The sequence below is a fragment of the Anopheles moucheti genome, chromosome 2, assembly GCF_943734755.1.
Source record: "Anopheles moucheti chromosome 2, idAnoMoucSN_F20_07, whole genome shotgun sequence".
In the NCBI taxonomy this organism is placed as follows: Eukaryota; Metazoa; Arthropoda; class Insecta; order Diptera; family Culicidae; genus Anopheles; species Anopheles moucheti.
The window spans coordinates 98,157,317-98,170,168 of NC_069140.1; the positions used below are offsets into that span (position 1 = coordinate 98,157,317).

At 43.2% G+C, this 12,852-nt stretch overlaps 1 protein-coding gene across 1 annotated transcript; it reads left to right on the plus strand.

The window, feature by feature from the left end:
- The first annotated feature begins 1,568 nt into the window (after positions 1-1,568).
- Positions 1,569-3,557, plus strand: LOC128300570 (pickpocket protein 28-like). The gene is made up of 5 exons (XM_053036687.1): positions 1,569-1,759; positions 1,821-2,072; positions 2,142-2,580; positions 2,645-3,174; positions 3,245-3,557. Exons 1-5 carry the CDS (start codon positions 1,569-1,571, stop codon positions 3,555-3,557), a joined length of 1,725 nt encoding a protein of 574 aa, XP_052892647.1.
- The last annotated feature ends 9,295 nt before the right edge of the window (positions 3,558-12,852 follow it).

The window sequence follows — 12,852 nt, forward strand, 5'->3', positions numbered from 1 at the left end:
TTGATCGGGATGACGTGCCTGGGGGGTAAATTTCAATTTCAAACCCCGAAAAAAAGAAGAACCCGATGAAAATTGTTTGCAAATTGCGGTTCGCGATCGCGCACGACTTTTCTCACCTCCCACCAAATTGCGTAGTTATTTTGTTTTGTTTTCTTTTTGCTGATCTTTTCTTTTCGCCAATTCGCTGGGCATGTCAGTAAGGTTTTGTATGTGGAATTTCTCCACAAGCAAGCAAAAAAAAAAGCCTCACGGATCTGTTTGCATTACGTTCAGGAAACGTATGCGTGGTTCCTGTGGCTTCAAACGAGCATGAAAAATGTGATCTTAAGCTGATCGCGGAGCGTACACGCACCTTGAGCGATCGTGAATTGGACGCGAAAACAGAGGATCGCCACAGAAAACAATTCGTCTTGCCAGCCCTCTTTTCTTTTGCCTTTCGGTTAGTTTGGCCCAAATTCTGGGAGGATCAGCGTACTGGGCCGTGAAATTCTCGTCAGATAAACAACCGAAAAATCTTCCAACGCTTGACAGTTGATCAGGAGACGTCCCCGTTATTATTGCTGTTGTTGCTGTTGCCGTGTTAGCGGCTGGATAGAAACGAACGGTTTGGAGGGCGCACAGTTATGATCTTCGAGCGTCACGATTTTCATTTTGACTCGTTTTTTGCCTTTCTTGCAGTACGGGGACAGTAGGTTAAGAACATAATGCTTGAATATTATCAGGCATATGAAGATTTTTCTTTAATAAAATAAAATACAATCAAGGAACAAATAAAATTATGTTAACTCTGCTATCGGTCTTCCTTTATGCAAGGCAAACGATGTTTAAAATTACTTCGAAATTTGCCCACTTCTTGCACATTGCCTTTCCCATCGTGCACACAAACCGAACAAACTGCATTGCCCTGCAGCCATCGTCTTGTCAGACCGAAATCAAATCCGAATTCGGCTGCACGGTTCGCCCAAACCAAACCGTTGAAATAATAAATAAACAACAGTGAATAAATAAATATTCATTACTCGCAAAGATTTGGATGCCTTTCGCTGCGACCACGGAAAGCCTTTCTCCTTCCGGGGGGAGGAGTTCGTGCGTCCAATCCTTTTGGCCATCATACCGACAAAGCGGTGGTGACGGGTTGTGCACATTGGGTGCAATTTTTATCACGCCAATTTCCAGACACCAGAGAGGATGGTCATTTTCATCGTGTTACCGAGTCAGAAAAAAAGCCGTGTAAGTACAATGGAATGGAATGGGCTGGAAGGTCGTTAATAGCTGACACAGTATAATATTGCATTTGCCACACAACAAGATCACGGAGGCAAATTAGAAGGGAGAAAACATAGTCATAAACCTACGCTCGCTCGCTATCTTATGTGATCTACAACCATCTTCAAATCCATTTTTAATATCCACCATGTCACGCTCCAATTAATTGTGGTCCGTCTGGGAGTCGTTTGGTTTTCCATTTTTTATCAGGATCCCCCTCTCGCAGTGGCACGCAATTGGCGCTGTCCGAAGGTAGCAGCTGAATTGTTTCAGTTATTACTACACCTTACAGGGCAGTGGTCATGGTTGAGACGAAGTTTGTGAATCCGCATACGGCAGGCCCCGATAACGGGAGCAATCTATGGGAACCGGAATTATTGAACGAATCGTACAAAGAGAATGGCCAGCGGAGTCTTTGGGTAGATTACTGCGCCAATAGTACGATTCATGGGTTCAAGTATTTGGTTGGCGATAAGCGTACTGCAATAGAGAGGTAGGTAGCGTTAGAAAATCCTTCTCAAGCCGATTTCTGACATTTCCGTCGATATTTACAGAATTTTTTGGATAATTGTCTGCCTGCTGTCATTGTATGGTTGCGGAAATTTAATATACAGTGTGTACAGGAAGTGGGATCGAGAACCAGTCGTGGTGACGTTCGCAGAGAAGCCGGCATCGGTGTTCACCATTCCCTTTCCAGCGGTGACAATCTGTCCGGAAACGAAGGTACACAAGAAGGATTTAGACTTTACGAAAGCCTACCAGTTTTACAACGATCCAGAGCTGTGGCAGTTTATGGCGGATGAGCAGTGAGTACACTCTTCAATAAAATCTCGTTTGGTTTGGTTTGGAGGTGACGGGTACGCCATGTCTTACAGGATCGCCAAGCTAGAGGCGCTTCTGCAGGTGTGTGACTTCTCGTTTGGGACGGAGATGAACGACGAATCGTACTCGGATGACGTTGTGGAATATCTGCAGAAGTTGGCCATCCCGTTTCAGGACATCTTTCTGATGTGCAGCTGGCGGGAACACGTGATCGATTGTAAGAATTTCTTCAAGCAAACACTGACCGAGGCGGGAATCTGTTACACCTTTAACTCGCTAGCGGCGGACGATCTGTTGAGGCGCGAACAGTTACACTCGGAGTACGAGTACATGGCGGAAAACGAGTCGTCCAAGATGTGGAACATGGACGACGGGTATAGTAGCGGCGCGGGAGGAGACACTTACCCGAGACGTGCGTTCGGTGCGGGAAGAAGAGCCGGTTTGACCGTCATCTTGAAGGTCCAGAAGTACGATATGGATTACTTATGCGGAGTAGGTTGCATCTGCACTGCCCTGATGCCAATTGCGAATACTAAAGGGATACTATTCGCTTCAGAATTCCTTTCAGGGCTTTAAAGTACACCTTCACTCACCGGTGGAGTATCCGCGCATGCTGAACCAATTCTTTCGCATCCCCCTGAGCCAGGAAGTGTCGGTTTCGGTCGAACCGTTGCTCTTTGACACTGCGCCCAACGTGCGTCGCTATCGACCACAGCGTCGTCTGTGCTACTACAACCATGAGCGTCATTTGCGCTACTTCAAGGTGTACTCCAAGTGTAACTGCGACATTGAGTGTCTTTCGAACTATACGCTCAAAACGTGCGGTTGTGTGCCGTTCCCATTACCCCACACAAGCGAAGCCCGCGTCTGTGGCTTGGGGATGGCCAGCTGTACCGATGAAGCGCTTTCGGTTTTGGAAGAGATGGATCTGCTACATGAGCTGAATAAGACGGACAACTTTCTGGAGCATTGCAACTGCCTGCAGGCATGTAATGCCCTGATTTACAACACGGAAATATCGCAAGCGATATTCGACTGGAGAAAGCTGGCGGAGAGTATTCATATTATCGCCGATGTTACGAATGAGTAAGAAGAGCTTTTTTTTAATTCGAATGATAAGAAGGTTTAACAGCTTGTTTTACTTTTTTTTTTGCAGAACTGAGTTATCCTATCTTTCGATTCACTTTAAGGTGTCGCGCTTCATACCGATCAAGCGAAGTGAGCTGTTCGGGATAAGCGATTTCCTTGCCAACTGTGGTGGCGTACTCGGGCTCTTCATGGGCGTCAGCATACTCAGCATCGTTGAGATCGTGTACTACTGCACGCTGAAACCGATCATGGCACGCTCGAAAGCGAGCGCACGTCCCGAGACTGCTCCCGTGATCAAACCGACGTTAATTTTCCCGCCGAAAGAATTTGGACCAGCCGTCGTAGGTGCTCGACTACGAAATGCCACCAACAAGTGGTAAAGCCGTGCAAAAGTATTCCAAACAGTTCCTGTGCTTTTTTTTTTGTGCTCCGTCCGACCACAATTCTGTGTCATCCGTCCCGAAAACGGTTAAAGATTTATTGCGATGAGCTAAGATGAATGGCACGCTATTTTATCATCTCGCTCGCCTAAAAGTAGTTCCCGATCGGTGAAGCGGTCTAGGAGGAAGTGATCGCCATTCCGGCTCCAAATGAGTCTGAGCCGATTTATCGAAACTTGTCGCCATAAATCAAGCGATTGGTTGAATAAATTATAAACACCAAAATTCACTCCTGAGGGCCATCCTGTTACTACCTGGGTACAGTGAATATATCCTTCGTCTAATGGACACCACCGATGGAGCCCGATAAAGACTGTTCTGTTATAGGCGATGGGGGTGGGGGGGAGTGTTTTGGAAATTTCTTTTTCGTGTGTAAAACATCCTTGAAGAATTTTAAACTCAATAACGAAAAAGGAAGCAAAAAAAAGCCTGTACAAACACGCCGCTTCATCTTATCTAATCAACATGGTGCCCGGTTGGATGATAAATTCGTTAACAGAACCTTCTTGCAGAGGCGAACACCAGTTTCGGGGTAAATGACGGTAATAAATCTTTCCATTCTATGACTTATTAATATCTTAAAATTTTCCTCAGAAAAATGGAGGCAAAACCACAAAAGAAAAACACATAAACATCTCAACACGGAAGCAGCTTCTTTGAAAAAAAACGCGTAATTGGTAAAAAGGAAAAGCCACAGCAGCCAGCCAGCTTTAAAAGCAAATCGTTGCGTACCAGTGAAATGCAATTAAACTTCTCCTAATTGCTTATGAATATAAATAGCCAATTTATAGGTTTTGAACGGTATGAATGTGTGTTTGTTGCAAATAAAAAAATGGCTGTTTTCGGCTAATGCCCAGTGGCACACCAGTTTTTGCCTCTCATCAATAAGCCATAATATATATATATAAGACATGTGAATCCGGTTCGGGAGTTCTCTGGGAGGGGGGTAACGTTGTGCTGTTCCCTGCTGAGAAAGCGTCGCTGTGAACATCATAAGTACAGTGCGTCGCGTTTGATTAAACTTCCCGCAACAGGAAATATGAAAATAAATTTATCAACTTTAGTATTATTTAAGAATGATAAATATTCATCTTGAGTAGATTGTTAAGATCAATCGAGTGGAAGCTAAAAAATAGAAAATATGAAACTATTTTCATATTTTATTTAAGTATATTTTATATTTCACTAACCCTATTATTTCATTTTTAGTACAAGCTATTGCAACATGCTTTAAAATCTAAAGACTAACTTAACCATCAATACAGCTTGTACGTAGACGAAGAACTAATTAAATCGTTTTTCCCCTGGAAGTAAGCATCATTTAAACTTATTACTTTTAGTGTAATAAAACACACACATGTTGTCTCGAACTGCGGCTACAATTTTTGCGATTTTAAACTGCAAAATGCGCGTGTTTATCGCTTAAATGGGAGGTGAAAGAGAAATGTAAAGTCTTGTTTACAGCAGAATTAAGAAAGCATCTCATCCCGATGGGTAAAAAATAAACCTCTGCACAAAAAAACGGGGGCAAACGAAGCAAAATCCGATCATTCATCCCGCGAGATGGAAAAAGGCATTCGGAAAGGTGGTGCTTTTTATGATTGCTTCCATCCATGATGAGTACGCGCGCGAGTTCACCGCTTTGCGCTGTTTGCATGTGGTCTTCTTCACCTGATCGTAATTTCCTTTTCACCAAGTGCCGGGGGTTGCCGAAGCAATTGGTTGTGTGTAGACCGGACCCCCTATCAGTCTGTCTGCTCGTGGCTCGCAGCTTAAAACGAATGGGTGTTATTTATTTTATTGTAAATTTCCTACATTAGCTACCCATTCTACACTCACTTTGCGCCGTTCGGTCACCGGGTGGACCGGGTTTGCCGTGCCGGGCTATTCGGGGGGGGCCCCATTAACGATATGAGCCAAAGCCGCAGCATATTACTCAAACCTCGGACAGCAAATCATTTTATTCGGTTATAAGCGTGTTAGCTTCTGCTCACCCCGTGTGTCTGTGTGTGTGCGTTTGGTTGTCTCGACCATTATGCTTCCGAGCTTGGCATGTATGACATCGAACCGCCGCAACCGCGCGCTCGCGATAGCATTTTTTGGACAGTTTAATAATTATTCTAATTCATCTCATCGCACCCACGCCACTAATGTCGCTGGACGTATTCGAATGGGAATTCGCGTTTTAACAACTTCTCCCTCCACTCTCCCTTCCCACTTCGCCCCACGCTTTCCACGCTACGGGGGAAAGCCCTCTGTGGCGTGGTGGGAAAATTAATGTTTAGCTATTATGATTATTATTGCACTTCCCGCTTAACAAGGGAACACAAAAGCGAATTTGATTGTATTTCTGCCCGTTTTTATTAGTGACAAAAGTTCGTCTAAACTCATTGCCCGCAACCGTAAGCAAATTGACGCTAACGCGTCCACGCCGGCGAACAATGACACGCCGCGTGATTATATATGCGTGTGCGGGAGGCCAATTTTGAGTGGAACGAACTTTGTGTTCGTTTTTGTGAAAAATTGAACACAACGAGCCGTTTAACAGCGTGGTCTTGAGGGAAGAATAAAGAATCAAGGTTGTATTTGCTGTTTCCGGAAAGCAAAGATGAGTGAAAAGTGCGTTCATTTGTGATTGTGGTTGATAGAATCTAAAAGCTTCCATTCTTGTTTAGACATTTAAAACACATATGGCTTTGAGTGTGGATTATTAAACCTTCAACAGAAAGATCATCTCCTTCGCACGATTATTTATGGTTATCAATGCGAGGCTTTTGTTATTGACGATTATTTTTATTCATGTTAATTTATAGTTCAAGAGGGTTTTTTTAATTATAGATCCGGGGAGAAAAACCATCATAAATATGTTTATAAAAGGTCAATATTTTTGATGATTTTTGGGATAGTTACTGGAAGTTTACTACAGCAATTGAAGAGGATGGATCATGCGATCACGACTTTCTATGTCTTTTCACACGTAGAGATCTTGAGCCATAAAATTCCATGTGTTCTAGGATATCTAATTCTTGGATAATACTATAATACAGGCAGTCCCCGAGATACGCGATTTTTAAAAATTTGACATTTGAGAAGGTTTATAGCACAAAATCGAAGCCAAAAGCTCAAAATTGGTCAAAAATACCTTTTTTTTCTCACATAAAATATTTCTTTCTAACTTATTTTAATGTAATCTTTCTAAAAATCGACTGATTCGATGAATAAATTAAGTGCAGAGAAGGAAGTCGACTCTGTCGACCTGAAATTGCACCAGGATTCGACTTACGCGGAAATTCGAGTTACGCGGATTTTTCCCGGGTTATAGCGGTCCGCTATAATAGCGTATCTCGGGGACTGCCTGTACTATACTTTCAACTAGTTATCTTATCGGAAAAATCACTACTCACAGTAATGACATCTGTCCATCTAATAGTTAGTATAAAACTTTACAAAACATCAAACATACATTGTAAATTATTATTTTAAAGAAATCAATCAGAGGTTCGTTTCTTCCTAATAATATTTCAGTTTGCCGCTATAAACAGAGCTCATTGTATTCAACAAATCATCCTGCCTGATTGCGATTCTTCCTGGAACACAGTGCCATCCCATTACTCATCCTCGCATCAACCATTACTGTGCGTTCCAAGCCGAGCGAACGCATCTTACACTGATGATGATGCCCCCATTCCCGACAGCAAACGACGCTGAAGGGAAATTTGAATTCAATTGACATTTTAACTGCATTCAATTCAATGTCGCTGGTGCTGCAAGTCGTTATGCACATTCCACCCGGTATCGATTTCCCGGAATCCATCGCCGGTTTCCATACCAATTACATCACTTTATGTTTCGTTTTGTGTCGCTTTTTATCTCGCGCGCAAAACTCGCTCCAAGACACGTCGCTCATTCGTCATTCGGCAGGTAAAGAAAAGCTCGTTGTTCGCCCCGGGCATAAGCAGAGGACGCACACGTTTTATTATTCTAATTTCACATTTTGTTCATGAACTCTGCGCGTAGAAACATACGTGTGTCGGAGTTTCGTTTGCGCGATGGGATGATTTCTTCACGTTGCCACAGGTCTTTGCCATGGCACACTCTTTAGCGAACGTCGTACGCTGCTGCTGGAGAAGAAAGCGAGGGTGCCAGGACAGAGCAGGGCACAGGCAGGCAAATGAATGTTACGAATTTATCAAAAATCACGTTCCGAGCATTGCAAAATGTGAATTTTATAGCACGAGTCTACAACTGTGCTGGCGAAACGGGGGAGACACAATTCGTGACAGTAACCGACAGACCTGCCGACGCAAGTGCTGCTTTATTCGTGGTGCATTATTTTTTTTTCCAGTTGCTTCACACAAAACCCTTCCCTTATCACAACGCATCGAACCGGGCGACATGAAGGGCACGTCGAACAAGACATATGCCACGAAGCGAATGAGAAACGATTTCAGGGCTGGGTGGCACACCTTCTTTTTTTTTTTGCACACACACACACACGTATGCTAATGAGCTACGTGGTTTGCCTGTGTGTCAGGCAGACACGACTCACACACATGGGGACATGGGTTTTTCTTTCCAATTCCTGCGAGCGCCGATATCTGGGAACAAGATTGTCTCTTCAGCAGCTGGGGAGAACCCTTTTGTCGGCAGCGCGAATGTGATTAAACGCATCGCTCTCGGTGCCAACACACACACAGATGGGGTACTATATTTCCCGAGAACGCCGAATTGATTGACACGCCCTTGGGTTGTCGAAAATTAGATCACTTTCGTACGGTTGGTGAAGAATTTTCGGGGACCGCGATTAATCTAGCCAAACAAACTGGCTATGAGAGAGGGAGTCAACTGTCAATTTCAATTTAAGCCAAATGGCTTACCGTGCGTGATACGTGTGTGTGTGTGTGTGGGCAACGTCCAGGAGATGGGAACAATTAATACTCAACTGGCTAGGGAAGTGTCGTAATAGAAATTGATTGTTTTAGTTGTGCGTTGTTGTTTAATGTTGTATTTGCGTTGTTCTCCATTATATCATAATTTGTCAAAATCAATAAAATAAAATAATTTTTAAAAAGAAATACGTAATATTCTGTGATTAGTCTATTTTTCAGAAAAAAAAAATCAAGTAGTCCTTGAAATATGCCATAATTTCGAAACGTCAATATTCTACATCCAAGTAGCGCTCCTTATTGAAGACCTTTACCAAAAAAATTAAATATCCAAGCAGGCACCTCAGGGCAAGATTTTAATGTTTCTATTTCTGCCGAAGTAAATGGACGCCAAGTAAAGACAGGACCTTTTCAAATGGCGGAAAATGCCACGCTCGATGAGTTGTCTATCTGTCGTCGGTAGCGTAAGCGAAAGCCACTGGGACTGAGGTTACGGTGTATTCGCACACTGTTTGCCCTCCATCCCCCTCTCGCTGGGTAACGGATGAGGGGGTTTAATTCATAAGGATTATATTGACAGAGGCAACGACTAAATAAAACCCGCCTTTCCGAAACGTCTCTAGGAGTGCTGCAGGACATTTTCAATTAAATTATTTGCAGCCTATTACTACTGGCTCGCTCGTGGGGGTGTAGGTTTCGAGTCACCTTTTCCGGGTCGCCAAATATAAGCTTGGAAAAAGGGGTCAGCATCTGCGGCAGACAATTGAAAAGCAAAATTGGGTGGATTGAACGGGGTCGGGTGGTGGTGAATGATAAAACGGAAAGAATGCGTTAAGTTGTTGTTTCGGTTTTTCCATGATTTTGAATGTCAGCCAAACCGGGAGAAGGGGTTTTCCCAAACCCAAAGTGACGACTATTGCAATACACACTTTCCTGGGAGCCACATCACGTGACCACTTTCGCTTCGGGTAGGGTGAATTAAAAAAACGCACGGAAAAACCACACACCGCTCGATTGCAGTTCGCGTGAAAGGTTTTTCCTTTTTCACGCAGCCCAGCGGAACTAAGTCCTGCTGAAGGGAGGACTCCGACTCCGACTCCGGACACCGGAAGTGGGTGCTCATGGTCGTCCCTTTTCGTACGCGGCATGGATTAAAGTTTGGCGCGCACGGCCACACGGTACGGCAGAAATTATTTATCCCAAGCTAATCAACCAATCAATCAATCATGATTAAAATATTTAAAAGGTGGAAGGCATTCTACTGCTGCTGTGCCGCTGACAGCTGATTGATCCGAATGGGTTTCGGATGTGATTTTCAAGTGGCTGTTTTCCTTTTCCCCCTTTTTCCCCTTTTTTGGGGTGCAAAATGTGAGAATTGTCAGTTCGGGGTTTGTTTACTAAACGGATAAACGTGGCACAAAGAACACGGGGTGTGGTGCATTTGTTGTTTGGACGTTTTTTTTTGAGGATGATAATGCCGATTAAAGTTTTGTGGCCAAGCAAACGTTTGATTACAACATTTTGATGAGAAAATGTTGACAATTAACCGTAGAGTTGTCAACCAAATTTACACACGTAAGTTGGCAACCGGCATACCCGGGTGTTCCATACGTTTTGACGTATACAATGAACTGAAACAATGCCTTCTATTTATTTATATTATTGCAAATCTTTGTAAATCCGAATGTTAAATGAATATAAAACTATAATACAAAATTATATACGTTTTTTTTAATACTACACATATTATAATATAAAAAAGAAACAAATAATAACATTCGATACGAGTAATCATTCGTTTATTCGTAATGAATCATTCGAGGATCATTCTTAATTAATGAAAAAATAAAATGTAAATATAAAAATTGTGTTTAAATTTACTCGAAATATATTAATATATTACTTGGAGAAATAACCATTATGGATGTATGGTTTGCCACTGAGTTAGAAGAGTGAAATTGGAATTTAATGTATGTTACTCTTCACAAGGTTCTGAGGAATGTTGGACGGCATGTTGCTCGTAGATGGAAAAATTCAGAAAAACTATTGCAACGTGAATAGACTTTCATGTACAATAATATTTTTAAATTTATGTAATGTATTTATTCATAATTAATTCATTTTTCTAGACTTTTTGCTGCTTCACCTACAGCTTGGGATAAATTTACCCATAACTATTGCGCATTGCATACTATCAAACCCATGAGAGCGATCGCTAGAGTGTAAGGAAGATGGATGAAATGAAAGGCATCCTTCATCTCGCTCAAACTCTCCGTCGGCTGGTACGAAATTCCATACAAACCAGCTGTTTTCAGATTTCCGATATCAGGAGAGCATGTTTTCCAAGAGGTAGTTCCAAAGTAGTTCTCATTCTACAAAAATTCGTCTAAAAATGTTGATCTCCAACGTGGCTGATGAATGATATTCTGTGATCGCACCTTCGAGGAAGAGGCCTTGAGTTGGCTTGAAGTTTCATCAAACAATAAAATTCCCAAAATATCAAACCTTGTTTTAAATAGTAATTCATCTGCTCTAAAATCATTCTACACGGGGAACAGCCATCCCATACTCGCCCAAAACCAAGACACACGTGGCGACACACAAATCTTTCTCTCGCGCCCAAAACAAACCACCCACAATAAACCAGTTTGCGTGTTGGTGTCATGCAATTAACGAAATTATAATTTAATCCCAAAACCCCGCGGCCAAAACTCCATCAATAAATATTGCTGAACAAGCCGAACGCCCAAACTGTGCGTAGAAGTTCTCTTCCCTTTTTTTTATTGCACAAAACATGCAGGAAGGTTTTCCACAAAGGTTTTCCACTCCATGCAACACCACGGCACTCCAATCTCAATATTATTAACACAATGTTATGTCGTCTACCCCGTCCGGCATATCAGCATCGGCCAACCCCATATAAAAGCTGTCCAACGCCACAAAAGAAACTATCCGGACGGGAAAACTTCAACGGCAGCCAATACCCCCACTGTAGGAAGGCAATCGTTCGACGAGGAAAAGAACAACTCTCTAGCTGCTGCTCTCCAAATAAAATGGAGCAAAGCACTGAAACGAACCGAGAGCATCGAAGATCTTGAAAGAACAACACGAATTACGATTTCGGAAAAAGAATTACCGATTCCTTTTGTCAGTGTCGCGCATGCCGCGCTGGTGGGCTTACACAGGTTAGGAGGAAAATCGGGAAAAAGCCAATGGTACCGCTTTTTATCGGTTTTTGGAGTGTGCGAGCGAACGAAAGGTTCCAACAAGGTTGGACGAAGCCGATGCTGCTTTCCCCGTTTCCGGTTTCCGGAAAAGGATCTCAATGATCAATACCGTTTTGCTTTTCGTTTAAGCTTCCGACCCGGTGGAAGGAAGCCCCGATCCCGTGCGAGTGCGAAAAGGAAGCGAAGGCGAGGACATCTAAATCTTTTCCTTTTTTTTTTTTTTGGTGTCCCTCCATTTGTGTAACTCCGGTTCGGGGGACTTCGCGTCGGTTCGACAGACAGAGCCACAACAGGAACCCGGCGCACGGTGGATGGAAAAGTTTTCACATAAAGTAGATTAATATCAAGAAATCGAAATCGATGTAATTCCGGTAGGCTTTTCCCCCAAGCCGGGGAGTGCCAGCGGAGAGGTTCGGTGTTTTTCTTTCCGATTTCCACCTCCCACACCCGGCATCCATTCAGAGTCGTTAACGCGCCACTACTCTTCGCGAGTTTGGCTTCCTGGTGCAAACGAACCGTTTGATATTCCCGTATGTGTGTCGGGGAGAAACGTCGGACGGATAATTCCGTCTCTCTAGTGTTTTGCATTTCATCCAATCCCAAGATCGGGTATCCTCGTCCACAGCGACACGTCGATGTTTACCCGAGAAGAGAAAAGTTGTTCTTATTAATTTTGCTTCGATTAGTAGCTGTTTTGGGGAATTTTTTTGTTCGGAATTCCCGGTGTCTTACGCGCGCATTGCTTTCCATCACATTGCACACGGAATGCTTTCACTCCGCCCACCGCTTTGAAGTCGTAAATGGAAGCTTTTCCTTGAGTGCTTTTCTCGGTGTGCACTAAATCCCCGCGAAAAGCCTTTTGAATTTGTTTGATTCCTGTGCCACAGATGGAACGGCGTTTGGCCCTTAATCCTGAAGGGAAGTGGAGCTGTACCTTTTTTTCTTCTAGTTACGGACTTAATGTGTGTTTCGAATTGACGATTCGCTTACCCGGGGGGCTTATCTTTCACAATGAATACATCATACAAGGAAAATAGATGGCTTAAGCCGGACCCGTTGATTGAATTTTCCTTGCGAAGGGATTGCATGTGCGAAATAATTATTTAATACAAACTTGAGGTG

Bases quoted from the DNA above. Each gene is read 5' to 3' on its own strand.
- LOC128300570 (XM_053036687.1), top strand. From the start codon at position 1,569: ATGGTTGAGACGAAGTTTGTGAATCCGCATACGGCAGGCCCCGATAAC. The intron at 2,073-2,141 runs GTGAGTACACTC...CATGTCTTACAG, and splicing joins CAGTTTATGGCGGATGAGCA to GATCGCCAAGCTAGAGGCGC. The intron at 3,175-3,244 runs GTAAGAAGAGCT...TTTTTTTTGCAG, and splicing joins ATCGCCGATGTTACGAATGA to AACTGAGTTATCCTATCTTT.